Below are 22,812 nucleotides of genomic sequence, written 5' to 3'. Positions count from 1 at the left end.
CACATTCACTACACTGATATGGCTTTTCACCTGTATGGACCCTTCTGTGGGACGAAAGATTACCTCTCTTGCTAAAACCCTTTCCACACTCCATGCATTGATATGGCTTCTCTCCTGTGTGGATCTTTATATGGGAGGCAAGATCATTCTTCCTCCTAAAGCTCTTTCCACACTCCATGCATTGATAAGGCTTCTCTCCTTTGTGTATCCACTTGTGATAATTCCACTGACTGTTATAAGCAAAGCTTTTTCCACACTCCTTGCATTGATATGGCTTCTCCCCTGTGTGGATCCTTTTATGGATACTTAGAGTGCTACTCATTCTGAAGTTCTTGCCACACTCTCTGCACTGATATGGTTTCTCCCCTGTGTGGATCTTTTTATGGGCAGTAAGGTTACTATTCCTGCTAAAGCCCTTTCCACATTCTACACATTTATATGGTCTTTCTCTTGTATTGATGCTTCTCTGGTTAGTTAGCCACGTGACCTGAGGAAACCCTTTTTTAATTCCCATTTGTGGTCGGTTCATCTCTTCGCTCTTCAGTTCCATCTGATCTGCAAGCTTCTCTTCCCCCTCTTTCTCACGAATTGTGTGGCGTTGTTCCTTGTGATTCTTGTTCTCTTGCCCATTATGTCCTTGAAAAAGGAAACATGTAAACTGTAGCAAGAATTAGGGAAACAATCAAACCTTTTTTGTCTGAAACTTAGCAAAAGACTCATTAATATATTTTGGCTGTTTTGTGGGCAAACACAAAGGTTCTAAAGACCCATTTCCAAGTGAGCTCCTACCAATCATTATGTATCAGAAATGGATGACATCACAACAAACCTAAGACAATGCCCTGATCTAATCTTTGAGCAACAAGTGTGTGTGAGACTGTTGATGACCTGGGACAACTCCATGGTTCCACAAACACCCCAAGTGCACCGAACACTGTATCGTGCTGGGTCAGCAACATACCCACCAGCTCCCCAACTTCAGTGAAAAGTCTGATCTCCACTTGTCTGCAGAACAGAATCTTTCAAAGCCAAGGGGAATTTCTGGATGGCAATAGCTCCCCACCCCCTTGAGGTGCACCCGGAGGCTCCAGCTAGTTCAGAATGCGGCCACACGGGGGATCCTGGGGGCCTCTAGATACTCCCATGTAACACCTCTCCTGCGCGAGCTGCACTGGCTGCCTGTGGCCTTCCGGGTGCGCTTCAAGGTGTTAGTAACAACCTTTAAAGCGCTCCGTGGCAATGGACCTAGGTATTTGCAAGACCGCCTCCTACCAAACACCTCCCTTCGACCAGTCCGCTCCCACAGAGAGGGCCTCCTTAGGGTGCCGTCGGCCAGACAATGCCGGCTGGCGACCCCCAGGGGGAGAGCCTTCTCTGTGGCAGCTCCTGCCCTCTGGAATGACCTACCCCCCGACCTAAGTACAGTTGCGGACCTGCGCCTTTTTCGCCGAGCCCTGAAGGCTCATCTATTCCGTGCGGCCGGCCTGGCGTAGTTTGATTATGTTTTAGTGGGGGTTTTGTATGGGGTATTTTTAGAGCAGGCCTGTTATTTAATTTGATTTTAGACAGAAATTTGTGTATATTTATTGTGGTTTTTATTATCGCATGTTCACCGCCCTGAGTCCCGTAAGGGAGATAGGGCGGTATATAAATTCAATAAAAAAAAAAATTTAGGCTGATGCCAAACTCAGTACACAAGTGGACACATCTCTAACTAGGGAACATCCCTCTCAAGGCTCTTCCAGTCTGGCTTATACAAGGGAACCAGTGCCCAGATTCAGGATTGAATACTGAACCCTGGTAGGCAGGACCTTGCTCAAGAGAGGCCCCACACTCCCTAGGTCAGTGGTTCTCAACCTTTTTAATGCCGCGACCCCCAACCGGTCATAAGTCGAGGACTAAACCGGTTGTAAGTCGAGGACTAAACCGGCCGTAAGTCGAGGACTAAACCGGTCGTAAGTCGAGGACTACCCAACCGGTCGTAAGTCGAGGACTTTCCCTGCCCGGGAGTGCCGCGCATGCGTGGTTCCGCCCCCTGCGCCGGCCGAGGCGTAGCTGGCAAGCGGCAGAGACGGAGCAGGCTGACCACCAGCTGGCCCAGCCCAAGGGAGGTAAGGCACCCGCTGGAAAAGGGAGAAAAAAATGGCGGACAGCCTTGCTTGGCGACCCCCGTGAAATGGTCGATCGACCCCAAATGGGGTCGCGACCCATAGGTTGAGAACCGCTGCCCTAGGTGCAGCCTTTAGTTCAGATTCTGGCTAATGTCTTCTATGGTATGGAAACAAATATTTTGTTTTTTATCGGCCGAAAGCGTTAAAAAAACCCCCCACTCCTTTATGTAAAAAGGGAGGCTATGCAGTTTTCCCATTTTTCTTTCAACAAATTTCCTTCTTCCATAACATCAGTTTAGCCAAAGGGTTAAGGCACCAGACTAGAAACTGGGTGACTGTGACAACTAGTTCTGCCTTAAGCATGAATGCTGGCTGGGTGACTTTGGGCCCTGTCCAGTGATGGCAAACCTTTTAGAGACCGAGTGCCCAAACTGCAACCCAAAACCCACTTATGCATCGTCGGGTGCCGGGTGGGTGTGGCCCATTGGCTGGGTGTGGCCCATTGGGTTTGCACGGCTGCGGTGGTAACGGCAGACTGGGTGGGACTAAAAAGTTCAATCAATCAATTCCAACTTTGCAAGATCTTTTTTTTCCCATGAGAAGTTGAAATTGACTGATTGATTGGACCTTTTTTTTTTTTTTTTTGCACACCCGGCGGAGGCCTAAAGCGAAAAGGTTTTATAAAATCCAGTGGAAGGCCTAGGACTGGGGCGACGGCGCGAGTGCCCACAGAGAGGGCTCTGAGTGCCACCTCTGGCACCCGTGCCATAGGTTCACCACCACTGGGCCAGTCTCTCTCAGCCCACAGCAAGTCACAGGGTTGTAGTTGTGGGGAAAATAGCAGGAGGAAGGAATAGTAAGTATGTCTGCTGCCTTGAGTTATTTACCAAAAATAATAAAGGCATAAATAAGTGATGTTTTCTTAATAAAAAATAACATCTAAGCCCCCCCCACCCCATGACTTCCCTATGTTTCCGAGTACAGACAGGGATTCTTACCCAGAGAAGCCAGATTCCTGGAATTCTCTAGCATGACTTCTCTGTGGAGAGCTTTTTGGGCAGGGTCCAGTTGAGACCATTCCTCCTTGGAGAAATACACGGCCACTTCCTCAAAAGACACAACATCCTGAACAAAGAAGCAAGATTCCTTATTAACAGATAATCCCAAGAATAATTAGACATTTTTTTCCCCCATCGATTCACGGAGAGAGATCCAATGAACAAAAGGGGCATCTTCTGCAGAGACCAGAATGAGATCTCACAGCTTCTGGCTGACAGCACAACTGAAGCACGTTGGATCAAGTTGGAAGGAAACTTGGAATTCCTTTTAGAGAAGCCAACTATTAATGGATAGTTGGGTATTAAACCCACTCCTTGTCATTGGCTCCAATTCTTTCTAGCTGGACAGAAGGAAAGATAGGAAATTCATCTAGTGTTTTTTTGCCAATGGCCTGCTTTATCCACTGAGGGATCAACCCTTCCCCCCTACTCCAAACCTTCATGAAAGTGGTGGGAGAGCTTGTAATGGTATGTGAGAATGACCCTGGGAGACAGGAAGATCTCCGGTTAAGACAATATCTGGTCAATGAAATCTGAGCCTGAAGCAGGACGGTGGAGAACGGACAGGTAGGTTAAGCGGAGTGTGAATTTCAACCAATCAGAATAGAGCTGGGAAGGACCTTGGATGTCTTCTAGTCCAAGCCCCTGCTCAACCAGGAGACCCTATACCAGTGATGGCGAACCTTTTAGAGACTGAGTGCCCAAAAACTGGCCCCGCCCCAGATCCACCCCCTGCCCCGCCCCGCTTGCTCGCAGGGCCACTCACCGCCTCCAGGGCTCACTGCAGATCACCCAGGCAGCCCAGCAATGCCATGGTGGCCACGCCCTCTGCCCGCGTCCCGCAGAATCAACTGTGCGTGATGGGGCGTGAGGGCAGAGTCTTGTCTATGCTGCCTGACTGCCATGTCCTTGGCTGCGCTGCTCCGCATGGGCCACATTCAGGGGCGACTCTCCTCCTGGGAGGCTGCTGGTGAGGAGGGGTCACGGGGAGAGGCAAGGCTGGGGCAATGGCACGTGTGCCCACAGAGAGGGCTCTAAGTGCCGCCTCTGGCACCTGTGCCATTTCACCACCACTGCACTATGTGTTCGGTTAGGCCAGTGTTTTTGTCAAGCTTGGCCAGTGTGTTGTGATTCCTCACCAGCCAGTGGACCCGGCAGCTGAGTCTGAGGAATCAGGAGGAGGAGGAGGGGCCTGTAGTGACATTAGAGTCAGAGGAAGGCTCGGAGGAGCTCCAAGACTTACAGTCGGACGAGGAGCCTGGCCCCTCTACTGGCGCTCAGGCTGAGACACAGCTGTGCTGGGAGTCTGAGTTGGACAGTGATGAAGAACAGTTGGGACAAATCCAGGATGCATGAAAGCGCAGGCAAGAGAAGCGAGTAGGACAGAGGAATGCAATGGGGCGGCTCCAAAGGCAAAGGAGAAGGCATTAGGAAGCCACGCCTTGGCTGAATTATAAAAGGGAAGGTGTGGGAGGTGCTGGTTGCCAAAGGCAACCATTCATGTTGTGGATCGAGTTTCTGTGGACTGTGTTTGTTTGCCTTGGACATTGACTGAGGTCTGTGAATAATAAAAGGGGATTGGTTTTTTTCTTGGGGTTCCTGCCTGTTTCTTGGAAGAGGGGTTTCTTGTGAGCATAACAAGGACTCCTGTAGGCTGGGACAGAACACAGTGTAAGTTCCTGGAGTTTAGGACTACACATCTTCATTTGGACAATTTTGAAGAATATGGGATTACGCTAAATATGAAATGTATTTCTAGGATATGCCTGAATCAAAGCATCGTAGCAAAGCATAGGTGGTTTTTTCACATTCGTTCTATATGCTTTGGATGGTGGTTTGTTAATTCTGGCTTCTAGAGTGTTCCCCTAAGGGTTTGGGCTAGGAGGTTAATGGGGTTCTGCTAGTTAAAGCTTTACTACAACTTCAAATGTTGGCTGTGCTGCTCCGTGTGGGCCACGCTCGGGGGCGACTCTCCTTCAGGGGGGCTGCTGGAGAGGAGGGGGTCTTGGGGGAGGCAAGGCTGGGGTAACGGCACGTGTGCCCAGAGAGGGCTCCGAGTGCCGCCTCTGTCACCCGTGCCATAGGTTCGCCACCACTGCCCTATACCATTTTAGACAAGTGGCTGTCCAGTCTTTTCTTTAAAAACTCCAGGGATGAAGCACCCACAACTTCTAAAGAGAAGCTGCTCCACTGGTTTTTTTTAGGAAGTTTCTCTTTAATTCCAGGTTGCTTCTGCCCTTGTTTAGTTTTCATTGTTTCTTGTTTTGCTTTCTGGTGCTTTGGAAAGTAAGTTGACCCCCCTCTTCTTTGTGGCAGCCCCTCAAATACTGGAATACTGCTATCATATCCTCCCCCAGTCCTTCTTTTCTCTAGACTATCCAAACTCAAATCCTGTAACCGTTCATCCTATGTTTTAGTCTCCAGGCCTTTAATCATCTTAGTTCTTCTTCTTTACACTTTCTCCAAAGCCTTTAATGTGGTGACCAAAACGGGATGCTGTATTCCAGATGTGGTCTTACTAAGGCTGTATAAAGCTGTACTAATGTTGTTGTTAATTGCGAAGTCGTATCCGACCCATCGCAACCCCATGGACAACGTTCCTCCAGGTCCTCTACCATCTTCTGGAGTCCATTTAAGCTCACACCTACTGCTTCAGTGAGAGAGAGAGAGAGAGAGAGAGAGAGAGAGACAGAGACAGAGAGACAGAGACAGAGACAGAGACAGAGAGAGAGAGAGAGAGAGAGAAAGAGAAGCTCTGTCTTTCTCTGCAAATGGCAGAGGAGGCTAGGAGCCGCAGGGGAAGGCTCAAAGAGCCGCATGCAGCTCCGGAACCACAGGTTGCCGACCTGTGTTCTGGGTTGTTGGCTGTTCCTGCTAGCTTAGTGTCATCTGCAAATTTGATGAGTTCCCCTTCTACTCCTTCATCTAAGTCATTTATAAAGATATTGAAGAGCAGTGGGCCTAAAACAGAACCCTGTGCTATACCACTGCTTACTTCCCTCCATTAAAAAGTACTCATTGAGTACGGTTTGTCAGCCACTTACAAATCCATCTGGTAGTGATGCTGTCTATCCCACATTTTTCTAGCTTACCAAGAAGTTGGTTGTGGTCTACATTGCCGAATGCCTTACTGAAAACTAAGTATATTATGTCCACAGTATTTTGTTGGGTCTACTAATTTAGTCACTTTGTCAAACAATGAAACAAGATTGGCTTGGCATGATTTGTTTTTAACAAACCCTAGTAATTACTTTATTTGTTTCTAGATGTTTGCAGATCTGTTTAATTATATTATAATAATAATAATAATAATAATAATAATAATAATAATAATAATAATAATAATAATAATAATAAAGTTGGAAGGGACCTTGGAGGTCATCAAGTCCAAACCCCTGCTCAGGCAGGTAACCCTATACCATTTCGGACAAATGGCTGTCCAGTCTCTTCTTAAAAACCTCTGGTGTTGGAGCATTCACCGCTTCTGGAGGCAGGTTGTTCCACTGGCTAATTGTTCTAACTGTCAGGAAGTTTCTCCTTAGTTCTAGGTTGCTTCTCTCTTTGGTTAGTTTCCATCCATTGCTTCTTGTCCTGCCTTCAGGCGCTTTGGAGAACAGCTTGACTCCCTCTTCTTTGGGGCAGCCCTTGAGATACTGGAACACTGCTATCATGTCCCCCTTCGTCCTTCTCTTCATTAAACTAGACATACCCAATTCCAGCAATCGTTCCTTATATGTTTTAGCCTCCAGTCCCCTGATCATCTTTGTTGCTCTTCTCTGTACCCTTTTCATTATCAAATTATCTTTTAATTTTCAGTGACCTGATCTAAAGGTTGTCTTGCTTAGAAACAGCAATATTAGACATTAAACTTGAGAACAAAAAAAACCCCCTCCAAGATTCATGGATATATATCAATGTTTCTCCTCCTACCTGAGGCAGAGGTTCAAGCACTCTTTCAGCTCCACCAGAAAGAGGAGGCGATTCTAAAAAAAAACCAACAACAACATAAGGATAGTTCTTATATTCTGTGAGACAGAAAATGGTGGAAGCATATTTCTGTGAGACAGAAAATGGTGGAAGCATATAGAGAGATTACAATCAAGAGGAGCGAAAGAATCAGAGATACAAACCTCACATCAACATGGAAAGAGATTTTGTTACCTGACATGGTAAGACTTTGATCTTTCTGGAAGCTCTTTCCAAACTGCAGCTTTTGAGAGGGTTTGGATGAATTTTTCCTCCCTTTAGGATACTCAGACACAGCTTCCAAGGATTTCTATATATCATATGGCACGAGAAAGAAGGGAAGAGGACAGAGATAGAAATGAATTATCAGTATTGAACCCTCAACCTAGTAGACCCCAATGCCCATGGGTTAAGCTGGAAAGCAAGAATGGAAAAATTGCCCCAAATTCATCCTCTGGAAGAAGAATGAAACAACTGTCCTTAGGGGGTCATAATCCCAGAAAATTCTGCCAGAGAGGAATTGACAAATTCAGAAAGATTCTCTTTAGAGCTGCCACGATTACATTCTCACACCTGCAAATCTCCTTGCATCTTTTCCTCCTCCTGGGTCAGCAAGAAGCCTTCGGCCAGGGCCACCGCCTGGGAACTGGTCTCCACTCCACACTCGCGCACCCATTTCTCCATCTCTGGGGGAAGGACAGTCAGGAACTGCTCCAGGAGCACCAGGTCCAGCAACTGGGCCTTTGTGTGTCTTTCTGGCTGCAGCCACTGATGACAAAGGTGGTGAAGCTGACTGCAAACATCTCGGGGTCCCCTCCCCTCCTGGAACTGCACTTTTCTGAAGTGACAGCATTGGACCTCTGAACTCTTGGCTTCCTCCTCTTGGCTCTTCTTCCCAGGACTTGCCCCATTCTTCCCACAGCTCCAAGACTGAGCAGCTGGAGGGCCTTTTCCAACTCCTGCATCTGCTGGGTGTTGTCCCTCCATCTTCTCTCTGGTCTCTAATCCAGCTGCAAAATGACTGATGTCCCCAAGTCTTACCAATCACAACCCCACCCAAAGACCTTTATCCCCCTAACCTCGCAAGATATTTCACCTTGTAGATGAAACAGGAAAGAATTCAGCTTACATATCTGAAATAGAAAACATAAGATTTTCAATAGGATGAGTAACTGAGCATCCTCGTCCTCTTCAAAAATAAAAATAAAAAATAAAAATAAGAATCGGAAATTCATATGAACCCTCAATGTCTGGGAAGAAGGCAGGAATCTAATTAGTAAAACTGACTTACCTATGAAGTACTTAGAGTATTGGATAAATATATTAAAATATGTTTTGGATTTCTATTTGCTCATGATGTATTGAAATGATTTTAATGGCTGCTTATAAAATTCAAAACTATCTCAGCACAATCCAAATCAAAATGTCTGACATGAAAAACAGCAACTGAGATGAGTGGCTATCTAAATCGATTTAATAAGGAAAACAACATTTGAAGTTGTAGTAAAGCTTTAACTAGCAGAACCCCATTAACCTCCTAGCCCAAACCCTTAGGGGAACACTCTAGAAGCCAGAATTAACAAACCACCATCCAAAGCATATAGAACGAATGTGAAAAAACCACCTATGCTTTGCTACGATGCTTTGATTCAGGCATATCCTAGAAATACATTTCATATTTAGCGTAATCCCATATTCTTCAAAATTGTCCAAATGAAGATGTGTAGTCCTAAACTCCAGGAACTTACACTGTGTTCTGTCCCAGCCTACAGGAGTCCTTGTTATGCTCACAAGAAACCCCTCTTCCAAGAAACAGGCAGGAACCCCAAGAAAAAAACCAATCCCCTTTTATTATTCACAGACCTCAGTCAATGTCCAAGGCAAACAAACACAGTCCACAGAAACTCGATCCACAACATGAATGGTTGCCTTTGGCAACCAGCACCTCCCACACCTTCCCTTTTATAATTCAGCCAAGGCGTGGCTTCCTAATGCCTTCTCCTTTGCCTTTGGAGCCGCCCCATTGCATTCCTCTGTCCTACTCGCTTCTCTTGCCTGCGCTTTCATGCATCCTGGATTTGTCCCAACTGTTCTTCATCACTGTCCAACTCAGACTCCCAGCACAGCTGTGTCTCAGCCTGAGCGCCAGTAGAGGGGCCAGGCTCCTCGTCCGACTGTAAGTCTTGGAGCTCCTCCGAGCCTTCCTCTGACTCTAATGTCACTACAGGCCCCTCCTCCTCCTCCTGATTCCTCAGACTCAGCTGCCGGGTCCACTGGCTGGTGAGGAATCACAACACACTGGCCAAGCTTGACAAAAACACTGGCCTAACCGAACACATAGTGCAGTGGTGGTGAAATGGCACAGGTGCCAGAGGCGGCACTTAGAGCCCTCTCTGTGGGCACACGTGCCATTGCCCCAGCCTTGCCTCTCCCCGTGACCCCTCCTCACCAGCAGCCTCCCAGGAGGAGAGTCGCCCCTGAATGTGGCCCATGCGGAGCAGCGCAGCCAAGGACATGGCAGTCAGGCAGCATAGACAAGACTCTGCCCTCACGCCCCATCACGCACAGTTGATTCTGCGGGACGCGGGCAGAGGGCGTGGCCACCATGGCATTGCTGGGCTGCCTGGGTGATCTGCAGTGAGCCCTGGAGGCGGTGAGTGGCCCTGCGAGCAAGCGGGGCGGGGCAGGGGGTGGATCTGGGGCGGGGCCAGTTTTTGGGCACTCAGTCTCTAAAAGGTTCGCCATCACTGGTATAGGGTCTCCTGGTTGAGCAGGGGCTTGGACTAGAAGACATCCAAGGTCCTTCCCAGCTCTATTCTGATTGGTTGAAATTCACACTCCGCTTAACCTACCTGTCCGTTCTCCACCGTCCTGCTTCAGGCTCAGATTTCATTGACCAGATATTGTCTTAACCGGAGATCTTCCTGTCTCCCAGGGTCATTCTCACATACCATTACAAGCTCTCCCACCACTTTCATGAAGGTTTGGAGTAGGGGGGAAGGGTTGATCCCTCAGTGGATAAAGCAGGCCATTGGCAAAAAAACACTAGATGAATTTCCTATCTTTCCTTCTGTCCAGCTAGAAAGAATTGGAGCCAATGACAAGGAGTGGGTTTAATACCCAACTATCCATTAATAGTTGGCTTCTCTAAAAGGAATTCCAAGTTTCCTTCCAACTTGATCCAACGTGCTTCAGTTGTGCTGTCAGCCAGAAGCTGTGAGATCTCATTCTGGTCTCTGCAGAAGATGCCCCTTTTGTTCATTGGATCTCTCTCCGTGAATCGATGGGGGAAAAAAATGTCTAATTATTCTTGGGATTATCTGTTAATAAGGAATCTTGCTTCTTTGTTCAGGATGTTGTGTCTTTTGAGGAAGTGGCCGTGTATTTCTCCAAGGAGGAATGGTCTCAACTGGACCCTGCCCAAAAAGCTCTCCACAGAGAAGTCATGCTAGAGAATTCCAGGAATCTGGCTTCTCTGGGTAAGAATCCCTGTCTGTACTCGGAAACATAGGGAAGTCATGGGGTGGGGGGGGCTTAGATGTTATTTTTTATTAAGAAAACATCACTTATTTATGCCTTTATTATTTTTGGTAAATAACTCAAGGCAGCAGACATACTTACTATTCCTTCCTCCTGCTATTTTCCCCACAACTACAACCCTGTGACTTGCTGTGGGCTGAGAGAGACTGGCCCAGTGGTGGTGAACCTATGGCACGGGTGCCAGAGGTGGCACTCAGAGCCCTCTCTGTGGGCACTCGCGCCGTCGCCCCAGTCCTAGGCCTTCCACTGGATTTTATAAAACCTTTTCGCTTTAGGCCTCCGCCGGGTGTGCAAAAAAAAAAAAAAAAAGGTCCAATCAATCAGTCAATTTCAACTTCTCATGGGAAAAAAAAGATCTTGCAAAGTTGGAATTGATTGATTGAACTTTTTAGTCCCACCCAGTCTGCCGTTACCACCGCAGCCGTGCAAACCCAATGGGCCACACCCAGCCAATGGGCCACACCCACCCGGCACCCGACGATGCATAAGTGGGTTTTGGGTTGCAGTTTGGGCACTCGGTCTCTAAAAGGTTTGCCATCACTGGACAGGGCCCAAAGTCACCCAGCCAGCATTCATGCTTAAGGCAGAACTAGTTGTCACAGTCACCCAGTTTCTAGTCTGGTGCCTTAACCCTTTGGCTAAACTGATGTTATGGAAGAAGGAAATTTGTTGAAAGAAAAATGGGAAAACTGCATAGCCTCCCTTTTTACATAAAGGAGTGGGGGGTTTTTTTAACGCTTTCGGCCGATAAAAAACAAAATATTTGTTTCCATACCATAGAAGACATTAGCCAGAATCTGAACTAAAGGCTGCACCTAGGGCAGCGGTTCTCAACCTATGGGTCGCGACCCCATTTGGGGTCGATCGACCATTTCACGGGGGTCGCCAAGCAAGGCTGTCCGCCATTTTTTTCTCCCTTTTCCAGCGGGTGCCTTACCTCCCTTGGGCTGGGCCAGCTGGTGGTCAGCCTGCTCCGTCTCTGCCGCTTGCCAGCTACGCCTCGGCCGGCGCAGGGGGCGGAACCACGCATGCGCGGCACTCCCGGGCAGGGAAAGTCCTCGACTTACGACCGGTTGGGTAGTCCTCGACTTACGACCGGTTTAGTCCTCGACTTACGGCCGGTTTAGTCCTCGACTTACAACCGGTTTAGTCCTCGACTTATGACCGGTTGGGGGTCGCGGCATTAAAAAGGTTGAGAACCACTGACCTAGGGAGTGTGGGGCCTCTCTTGAGCAAGGTCCTGCCTACCAGGGTTCAGTATTCAATCCTGAATCTGGGCACTGGTTCCCTTGTATAAGCCAGACTGGAAGAGCCTTGAGAGGGATGTTCCCTAGTTAGAGATGTGTCCACTTGTGTACTGAGTTTGGCATCAGCCTAAATTTTTTTTTTTATTGAATTTATATACCGCCCTATCTCCCTTACGGGACTCAGGGCGGTGAACATGCGATAATAAAAACCACAATAAATATACACAAATTTCTGTCTAAAATCAAATTAAATAACAGGCCTGCTCTAAAAATACCCCATACAAAACCCCCACTAAAACATAATCAAACTACGCCAGGCCGGCCGCACGGAATAGATGAGCCTTCAGGGCTCGGCGAAAAAGGCGCAGGTCCGCAACTGTACTTAGGTCGGGGGGTAGGTCATTCCAGAGGGCAGGAGCTGCCACAGAGAAGGCTCTCCCCCTGGGGGTCGCCAGCCGGCATTGTCTGGCCGACGGCACCCTAAGGAGGCCCTCTCTGTGGGAGCGGACTGGTCGAAGGGAGGTGTTTGGTAGGAGGCGGTCTTGCAAATACCTAGGTCCATTGCCACGGAGCGCTTTAAAGNGAGAGAGAGAGAGAGAGAGACAGAAGTGCAAGTGCAAGTGCCTCTCTCTCTCTCTCTCTCTCTCTCATGGGACTTGCCGGAGGGCCGTGGGAGGGCCGCATTTATATAGAGCAGGGAGGGCTGCTCGAGGGCCGGATTAAACCGGGCCGCGGGCCGCAAATGGCCCGCGGGCCGGACTTTGGACATGTCTGCTCTAATGTCACTACAGGCCCCTCCTCCTCCTCCTGATTCCTCAGACTCAGCTGCCGGGTCCACTGGCTGGTGAGGAATCACAACACACTGGCCAAGCTTGACAAAAACACTGGCCTAACCGAACACATAGTGCAGTGGTGGTGAAATGGCACAGGTGCCAGAGGCGGCACTTAGAGCCCTCTCTGTGGGCACACGTGCCATTGCCCCAGCCTTGCCTCTCCCCGTGACCCCTCCTCACCAGCAGCCTCCCAGGAGGAGAGTCGCCCCTGAATGTGGCCCATGCGGAGCAGCGCAGCCAAGGACATGGCAGTCAGGCAGCATAGACAAGACTCTGCCCTCATGCCCCAACGCGCACAGTTGATGCTGCAGGGTGTGGGCATAGGGCATGGCCACCATGGTGCTTCTGGGCTGCCTGGGCAATCTGCGGCGGGCCCTGGAGGTGGTGAGTGGCCCTGCGGGCAGACAGAGTGGGGGGAGCAGGGCAGGCCCAGTTTTTGGGCACTTGGTCTCTAAAAGGTTCGCCATCACTGACATAGTGTGTGAATGATGCACTTCAGCCACAGGCGCACCTCCGTCCTGCAACATCTTCCTTATTTACCTGCCAGCAGAGCCAGCTGGTGATAGTGGGGAAAGGTGGGAAAGCAGGAAACTGAGTTCCAGTCTTTGCACACCTTGCACCCAATTCCTTGCACACGGAGTTCCAGCCTTGCATGCAAAAGCAGCAGGAGGGACTTCAGCCGCTCACTTTTCTCGGCCTAGGAGGGGGGGGTAACTTAACTACTAAGCACCCTCCTCAAAAAAAATAATCATTAAAAAAAATGAAAAAAGAAATTCTTATGAACCCTCAACGTCTGAGAGAAAGTCAGGAATCTTATTAGGAAGACTGACTTATCTATGTTTGATGAACATTCTGATGAGCCCTTCTGCCTCAGCTTCTATGAAGGAATAAAAAAAAAAAAGATGCTGAGACGCTAGAAAGAGTACAGAGAAGAGCAACAAAGATGATTAGGGGACTGGAGGCTAAAACATATGAGGAACGATTGCTGGAATTGGGTATGTCTAGTTTAACGAAGAGAAGGACGAGGGGGGACATGATAGCAGTGTTCCAGTATCTCAGGGGCTGCCCCAAAGAAGAGGGAGTCAAGCTATTCTCCAAGGTGCCTGAAGGCAGGACAAGAAGCAGTGAATGGAAACTAATCAAGAAGAGAAGCAACCTAAAAACCTTAGCTTCTCTAAGGAGAAACTTCCTGACAGTGAGAACAATTAACCAGTGGAACAACCTGCCTCCAGAAGCGGTGAATGCTCCAACACTGGAAGTTTTTAAGAAGAGACTGGACAGCCATTTGTCCGAAATTGTATAGGGTTTCCTGCCTGAACAGGGGGTTGGACTAGATGACCTCCAAGGTCCCTTCCAACTTTACTACTACTACTACTACTACTACTATTACTACTACTACTACTATTATTATATCAGATAAATACCTTAAAATATGTTTTAGATTTCTACTTCCTAATGATTTATTCAAACAGCTGCTTATCAAATTAAAAATTATCTCAGCACAATCCAAAAGATAAATGTCTGACATCACAAAGAGCAACTGAGACGAGTGGCTATCTAAATCGATTTAATAAGGAAATCAATAAACATCTGAACTTCCGGTGAAGCTTTAACTAGCACAACCCCATTAACCTTCGGCCCCAAATCCCTGAGTGAACTCCAGAAGCCGGAATTAACAAACCACCATCCAGTGCATACAGAACTAATACCCAGATGAAAAAAAAAAGACCTATGCTTTAACATGATGTTTTGATTCAGGCACATCCTAGGCACCTGCTTTCCACTTTTAGCCCAATCCCGTCTTTTTTCCAATTGTCCAACTGAGGATGTTGGACTTAAACTCCAGGAACTTACACTGGCCAAGCTTAATAAAACACGGGCCTAACTGAACACATAATAATAATAACAACAACAACAATAATAATAAAGTTGGAGGGGACCTTGGAGGTCATCATGTGTGACTGATACACCTCAGACATAGGCACACCTTTGTCCCTCAACATGTTCCTTATTTACCCTCAACATGTTCCTTATTTACCTGCTGGCCAAGCCAGCTGTTGTTTGTGGAAAAAGGCGGGAAACCAGGAAACCGAGTTCCAGTCTTGCAACACCCTGGCATCCAACTCCTTGCACACAGAGTTCCAGCCTTGCATGCAAAACTAGCAGGAGAGATTTAGACCAGTGCTTTTCAACCCGTGGTATGCGTACCACTGTTGGCACTTCGGCACGTGGCAGGCAGTACGCGTATGACAGGTTGAAAAGCACTGTAAAAAAAAGTGTAAAGAAAAAGTGTAAATGTGTAGCGGGGGGGACGAGCTGAAGTGGCGGTAGCGCAAGTCCAGACCTGTGGGAGAGTCAGTTGGAGATGCGGTGTTGTCGGGGCTCTGCTGAGCACCCAGAATTGGTGTGTGGCTCCAGCGGATTGGCGCTTCCAGGAGCAGCACGCAACCTTGGGGAGAGGAGTCAGCTGGAGGAGCACCGAAAAGGAGGAGGAAGGGGGAGAGAGAGAAGAGGATATAAAAGGAGGAGGTTTTGGTAGGAAAGGGAGAGGAAAAAAAAACACGAGGGGGAAAGAGAAGGGGACGGAGAAAGAGGGAGGGAGAAGAGGAGGGGCTTCTTTGAGACAAGCAGAGGGAGAGAAGGGAACAGAACAGTGCAAAGATTAACATCAGAGCAACAGGCACAAGTTTTCCATTAAAAGTGCGGTAAGTGGGTGTACAGATAGTCCTTAACCCATGACCACAATTGAGCCCCAAAATTTTATGTTGCTAAGTGAGAAATTTGTTAAACGAGTTTTGTCCCATTTTAGGAGTTGTTTTTTTTCCCCACACGTGTCAAGGGAATCACGGCAGTTGTTAAATTAATAAACACGGTTGTTAAGTGAATCTGGTTTCCCCACTGACTGTGCTTGTCAGAAGGTTGCAAAAAGGGGGTCACATGACCCTGAGACACTGCGACCATCATCATAAATATGAATCAGTTGCCAAGCATCCGAAGGTAAAATCACGTGGCCCTGGGGATGCTGCAACGGTCATACGTGTGAAAAATGGTCCTAAGTAACTTTTTTTCAGTGCCACTGTAACTTCGAACGGTCCCTAAGTCAACTGTTGTAAGTTGAGAACCACCTGTACTTTGTCACTTTTTTTTTTTTTTTGGTCCTCAAAAGTTTTTGACACCTTGCTAGGCGACTGGTGGCACGCAAACATTGCCGTATCCTAAAAGTGGTACAATCTGTGAAAAAGTTGTAAAGCACTGACTTAGACAGCTCGCTTCTCTAGGGCTAGGAAGGGGAGGGGGGAGGAGAGGAGAGGAGAGGGAAACCCCTTCTAAAAACGGGGGGGGGGAAGAAATTTTGCAGGAAGTTGTCCAGGAGTCAGGACTGACTTGGAGGCACAAATCTCTGTTTTGTAAAGCCAAACAGAGATTTGGAGGTTTTCCCAATGAAATGGGGAGTAAATGGCTCCCTCCTTTCTGGCGCTCCTGATTTTTTTTCTTCCTAGGGGTAGGCAACCTTGGCTCTTTTACGACTCGTGGACTTCAACTCCCAGCAGGGGTTCTCAACCTTGGCAACTTTAAGACTTGTGGACTTCAACTCCCAGAATTCCTCAGCCAGCAAAGCTGGATGAGGAACTCTGGGAGTTGAAGTCCACAAGTCTTAAAAGTTGCCAAGCTTGAGAACCCCTGTACCCAGAGGCTCAGGAACTCTGGGAGTTGAAGTCCACAAGTCTTAAAAGTTGCCAAGGTTGAGAACCCCTGTACCCAGAGGCTCAGGAACTCTGGGAGTTGAAGTCCACAAGTCTTAAAAGTTGCCAAGGTTGAGAACCCCTGTACCCAGAGGCTCAGGAATTCTGGGAGTTGAAGTCCACAAGTCTTAAAAGTTGCCAAGCTTGAGAACCCCTGTACCCAGAGGCTCAGGAACTCTGGGAGTTGAAGTCCACAAGTCTTAAAAGTTGCCAAGGTTGAGAACCCCTGTACCCAGAGGCTCAGGAATTCTGGGAGTTGAAGTCCACAAGTCTTAAAAGTTGCCAAGGTTGAGAACCCCTGTCCCCAGAGGCTCAGGAATTCTGGGAGTTGAAGTCCACGAGTCGTAAAAGAGCCAAGGTTGCCTACCCTAGCAACGCGGCAGCTCCAGAGTTTTGCTTTTTGCCCTTCCTGGCCCGTCCACGCCGGGCTCCCCAACACTTCCCACGACTCCGATCCTTATGAAGTTCTACTTGTCTCCATGCAAGCCTCCAAAAAAGACCCCCCCACCCCCACCCCCACCACTCACTGAACTTCGACTCACGTCTGGATCTCCGTTCGCTGAAAACTTTCCCGGCAGCCTAAGATGGCTCACAGCGACGGCGAGCAGAACCGGACTCTGCCGAAACGCGGACATGCGCCCAGCCTTTCCTGAAACAGCGCATCTTTTCAATTGGAGAAAGGGCCAGGCGCATGCTCAGTTCCCTCCTGAAGTGGAGCCCGTGGAGGCTGCTCAACTTTGACAAGGGCTGCCGAGGGAGCCCCCTGCTGGATTCTGCCCGTCGTGCCAGAATTACTTGCAAGGGGAGAAGAGATCACGTTCCATGAGGTCCTGGGATGATGGGCATTGGAGTAGAAGGAAAAAGTCTCCTCTAACATTGTTTATCTTAAAAAGGTGGTGTTGTCCCAGCAGGCAGCAGTTACTAGATTTTCCTCTCTTTAATGTCTAAGAACCATTTGTGATTTTTTTGGGACACTGAGAAAATCTCTGTGGGGACTCTCAATCCGAACACAGCTGGAAGGGACCTTGGAGGTCTTCTAGTCCAGTCCCCTACTCAAGCAGGAGACTCTGTACCATTTGGAATGGAATGGAATGGAATAGAATAGAACAGAACAGAACAGAACAGAACAGAACAGAACAGAACAGAATAGAGCTCCTCTAACATTGTTTATCTAAAAAGGTGGTGTTGTCCCAGCAGGCAGCAGTTACTAGATTTTCCTCTCTTTAATGTCTAAGAACCATTTGTGATTTTTTTTTTGGACACTGAGAAAATCTCTGTGGGGACTCTCAATCCGAACACAGCTGGAAGGGACCTTGGAGGTCTTCTAGTCCAGTCCCCTACTCAAGCAGGAGACTCTATACCATTTAGAATGGAATGGAATGGAATGGAATAGAATAGAATAGAATAGAATAGAATAGAATAGAATAGAATAGAATAGAATAGAATAGAATAGAATAGAGCTGGAAGGGACTTTGGAGGTCTTGTAGTCCAACCCCCTCCTCAAGCAGGAGACTCTATACCATTTAGAATGGAATGGAATAGAACAGAACAGAACAGAACAGAACAGAACAGAACAGAATAGAATTGAACAGAACAGAACAGAACAGAACAGAACAGAACAGAACAGAACAGAATAGAATAGAGCTGGAAGGGACTTTGGAGGTCTTGTAGTCCTATTCCCTCCTCAAGCAGGAGACTCTATACCATATGGAATGGAATGGAATGGAATGGAATGGAATGGAATGGAATGGAATGGAATACAATACAATACAATACAATACAATACAATACAATAGAGCTGGAAGGGACTTTGGAGGTCTTGTAGTCCAACACCCTTCTCAAGCAGGAGACTCTATACTATTTAGAATGGAATGGAATGGAATGGAATAGAATAGAATAGAACAGAACAGAATAGAATAGAATAGAATAGAATAGAATAGAATAGAATAGAATAGAATAGAATAGAATAGAATAGAACTGGAAGGGACCTTGGAGGTCATGTAGTCCAGTCCCCTGCTCAAGCAGGAGAACCTATACTATTTCAGACAAGTGGCTGTCCAGTCTCCTTAAAAACCTCCAGTGATGAAGCACCCATAACTTCTGATGGCAAGCTGTTCCACTAGTTAATTGTCCTCACTGTTAGGAAATTTCCTCTTAATTCCAGGTTGCTTCTATCCTTGTTTAGTTTCCATCCATTGTTTCTTGTCCTGCCTTCTGGTACTTTGGAAAATAAGTTGACACCCCACTCCTCTTTGTGGCAGCCTCTCAAATACTGGAATACTGCTATCATGTCGCCCCTAGTCCTTTTTTTCTCTAGACGAGCCAAACCCAAATCCTGCAACTGTTCATTATATGTTTTAGTCTCCAGGCCTTTAATCATCTTAGTTGCTCTTCTCTGCACTTTTTCCAGTATCTCAACATCTTTTTTGTAATGTGGTGACCAAAACTGGATGCAGTATTCCAGGTGTGGCCTTATTAAAGCTTTATAAAGCTGTACTAATACGTCACATGATTTTGATTCTATGCCTCTGTTTATACAACCAAGGATTGTATTAGCTTTTTTGGCTGCTGGTTCATATTTAAGTGATCGTCCACTAAGTCTCTCTCACAGTTGCTCTTTTTGAGCCATGCTTCACCTAATCTGTACTTGTACTTTTGGTTTTTCCTGCCTAAGTGTAAAACCTTGCTTTTCTCCACATTAAAGTTCATTTTGTTGGATGGGGCCCATTGTTCAAATCTGCCAAGATCTTTTTGGATCCTGAGCTTATCTTCTTCTGGGTTGTTGGCTATTCTTGTCAGTTTTACCAGCCGTAAAAAGGCCATATGAGATAAGAAACCAAGAATTCTGCTTTTAATATTCCTGGATGTTTCCATTCCAATTCCATCCATTTCTAAAGAAGAAGGAATAGTCCAATCTTTCCCTGATAAAAGTCTACTTGGATGAAAATGGAGACATAGCAGCAGATTTGAAGATTATTAGTAGGGTGGTTCTCCCCAAGGAGGATCCCATCAAAAGGAAATTGGGGAGTTTTGAAAAACAGAGACTTATAATCAGCCAAGATGCTTTGTCACAGCTAAAGTTCTCAACAAGGCAGGAAAAATATTGATGTCTTTTTTCTTTTTTTCCAAAGAATTAAGACCCATTTTAAGTGAACTAAACCCAGTCAAAAATGTGGGTAACCTTAACTGAGAATTGAATGTGTGGAGTAAAACATCTATAATTTTCTTAGGCAGATCGGGAGGCTTCAGATCTATTGACCAAGGTATAATTCTGAATACCGTTGTAAACTGATTCAGCTGTATCCAAAATGAGATTTTGGGGTGATTATTATTTAGGACACAAATCATTGCCATTTAGTGTCTCTTCTGCAATTTAATTTCTCTGTGAAACTAGTGAGAGAGGGCCTCATGTGCTCAGCTATTTTGGTGTTAATAGCTTCACGTTTGCTTGTTCCTTGTTTTCAAATATCAAAGACGAAAGCAATTCTGTTGACCAGTGCTTGAGTTCAAGTTTCGATTGTATCAGATGGAATGGAATCAAAACTGAATGGAGATCCTGTTTAGCTAAGGGGGGAATTAGCTTAATCTTGTCCTGGTTAGTTAATAATAATAATAATAATAATAATAATAATAATAATAATAATAATAATAAAGTTGGAAGGGACTTTGGAGGTCATCTAGTCCAACCCCCTGCTCAGGCAGGAAACCCTATACCAGGGGTGTCAAACTCAATTTCATTGAGGGCCGCACCAGCATTGCAGTTGTCCTCAGGGGGCCGGGTAGGTGTGGCCAGGATGGGCGTGGCCTACTGTGTGTGCGTGGATGGAGTGGGTGTGGCCTACTGGGTGGGCATGGCCAGCTCTACATCGTTCGCGCCAAGGATGCCTGTGGGGACCTGGGCAGGAGTGGAACAGATCTGAGGGTCTCTGGCAGAAGGGGGTGGGACCGGGGCAAGCACCAAGGCATGGTGCATTTCTTCATTCCTCACAAAGGGTGACACCTCCCCAGCATGCACCCAAGGGGTGGGGCCGACGAGGCGGGGGGCTGGTTCCTCGCTGTTTCCAGATGGCCTTGTGGAGCTAAGACTGAATGCGTTTCAGCATAGATGGCCACCACAAAATTGTACATTGGCTCCAGCGGGGGCCGTTCCCTCACTGTTTCCAGGATGGCTTCACGGGCCACATGAAACCACGTCGCGGGCCGCATCTGGCCCCTGGGCCTTGTGTTTTGACATGTCTGCTCTATACCATTTCAGACAAATGGCTGTCCAGTGTCTTCCTAAAAACTTCCAGGGTTGGAGCATTCATTGCTTCTGGAGGCAGGTTGTTCCACTGGTTAATTGTTCTAACTGTCAGGAAGTTTCTCCTTAGTTCTAGGTTGCTTCTCTCCTTGATTAGTTTCCACCTGTTGCTTCTTGTCCTGCCTCCAAGCGCTTTGGAGAATAGCTTGACTCCCTCTTCTTTGGGGCAGCCCCTGAGATACTGGAACTCTGCTATCATGTCTCCCCCTCGTCCTTCTCTTCATTAAACTAGACATACTCAATTCTTAAACTAGACATACCAATTGAGGACAGTGTTCCCCAAAATGGCAAGTCCATGGACTCTATGATGTTTAAAATTACCTAGACCAGGCCATACTATACATGCCTCTCTTTAACCCCACTGGGATAGTGGAATTTAGGAAGGTGGTCCAAGGCTTTCAGTTCATATAAACTCATTAGGACTAGCCTGATATGAGCTTATTTACTTACTTATTTAATTTTATTTATTTATTAAGTACATTTGAAGCCCATTCTGCTACGATAATGGCTTGAAAACTGAAGCATGACTTTGATGCAAAGAAAAACAATCCCTAATATCAGAATAAGGGACAATTTTGAGGGAAATATTACTTAGATTTGAGCATTGGCTTGTAAGAGAGCACTTCTGAAAATCCCCTGAATGCAATTGTTTATCTTGATTGTTAGCTACTTTAAAACACACTGGGAGGCTCCAAATCAAACTAATAGGGAGGCGGTTTCGAAGTATTTCTAGTAAGACTACCAGATTCTGTAACAACTTTGTTCCCTATGCCATCTGTCTGGTAAACTCACAAGATTGTATTCTATTTTAATAAATCTAATGGAATGAAAATTTAATCTTTTACAATAATATTTACTCGAAAATTTAGTATGAGTGGATATCTTATTTTAAAACTAGCTGTACCCGGCCACGCGTTGCTGTGGCTCAGTCTGGTTAAATGGAAAAGAAAGAAAAGAGAAAGCGCACGTTTGTAATATGTTTAATTTCACAATGCTTGTGGGTATACGTCCAACAGATGGTGCTGTTTTTCAAAAAAAGCATGTTTTTACCTGTCACAGGTGTGACATCTGTATAATAGTAGGTATATAAAAACACGCGCGTATTCGAATGCAACGTTGTGTCAAAATTTCAAAGCAATCGGTGAAGAACTTTCGGAGCTTTAAGATTTTGAACAAACGAACATTTACATTTTTATTTATATATAATGCATATATGAAGAATGGAGGAATGTATGTTAATTCCAGTATGAGGAGGAACCCATTGGTTGTCACTTAATGCTTAAATCTTTTCTCAATTTCATCCCTCAAGACTTTATTAGGTAGAAAGATACTTTTTTGCAACCTGATATGTGAGAAGAAAAAGGGAGGAACTAAATGAGGCAATTGTATCTCCTGCAACCCCTTGGAAGTAGTCAGAGATACCATATTTGCTTATGTGAAACCCGGAGACTACTTGGCTAATGTTCATGTCTATCTCCATCTTACATGGATGGTGAGTCTAACATATTTTCTTTGACATTTTTTATTTCTCTTTTCAGTCTCTGCCTCAGTCTAAATGTGTGGGGAAAATGTCAGCCTGGATTTGTCAAGCAGGTTCAAGAAGGAGAGCCAGTTTGCTGCTACGACTGCGTTTCTTGTCCAGAGGGGCCCATCTCCACTCAGGAAGGTGGGTGACATCAGAGGGAAAGTTACTGGATTCATCCAGAGCACTTTGATCAATATGCATATCAACAACACCTGTAAGTTAATTGTTTTGTCCTTAATTTTCATGGTGTCCAATTTCTTCCATAATCAGAGGGATAAGAAAACTATCCTGAAGGATGAGGTAGGAAGGATAGGAAGGACAGGAAATCTCTCTTTTATTTGCCAATTTGGATGCATCCTTCCATATTTATCTTTCTTAGGAACATCTGGATTCTTTGTAACTTGAATGATTTTAGATCAATGTGTTTTGCTCACCCAAATCAGGTTTACATTACAGGCCAAAAGATTGCATCAATCGATCATTCAATTA

At 46.4% G+C, this 22,812-nt stretch overlaps 2 protein-coding genes across 2 annotated transcripts in view; both read right to left on the bottom strand.

Annotated features, from left to right (window-relative positions):
* Window positions 1–7: 7 nt before the first annotated feature.
* Window positions 8–22,812, bottom strand: part of ZNF594 (zinc finger protein 594) — a gene marked incomplete at both ends in the record, with an annotated part of 147,656 nt that continues 124,851 nt past the window's right edge. The window contains 1 exon segment of the mRNA XM_029286170.1: window positions 8–452. Within this exon segment, the coding sequence (XP_029142003.1) occupies window positions 8–452 (445 nt within the window).
* On the bottom strand, window positions 3,078–7,819 carry LOC107296920 (zinc finger protein 3-like). The gene is made up of 4 exons (XM_029286171.1): window positions 7,709–7,819; window positions 7,331–7,445; window positions 7,100–7,152; window positions 3,078–3,236 (listed from the first exon to the last, which is right to left on the bottom strand). Exons 1-4 carry the CDS (start codon window positions 7,817–7,819, stop codon window positions 3,078–3,080), a joined length of 438 nt encoding a protein of 145 aa, XP_029142004.1.

The sequence above is a fragment of the Protobothrops mucrosquamatus genome, unplaced genomic scaffold, assembly GCF_001527695.2.
Source record: "Protobothrops mucrosquamatus isolate PMUCROS unplaced genomic scaffold, P.Mucros_1.0 scaffold3029, whole genome shotgun sequence".
Classification (NCBI taxonomy): Eukaryota; Metazoa; Chordata; class Lepidosauria; order Squamata; family Viperidae; genus Protobothrops; species Protobothrops mucrosquamatus.
This window is presented reverse-complemented; position numbering and strand designations above follow the sequence as displayed.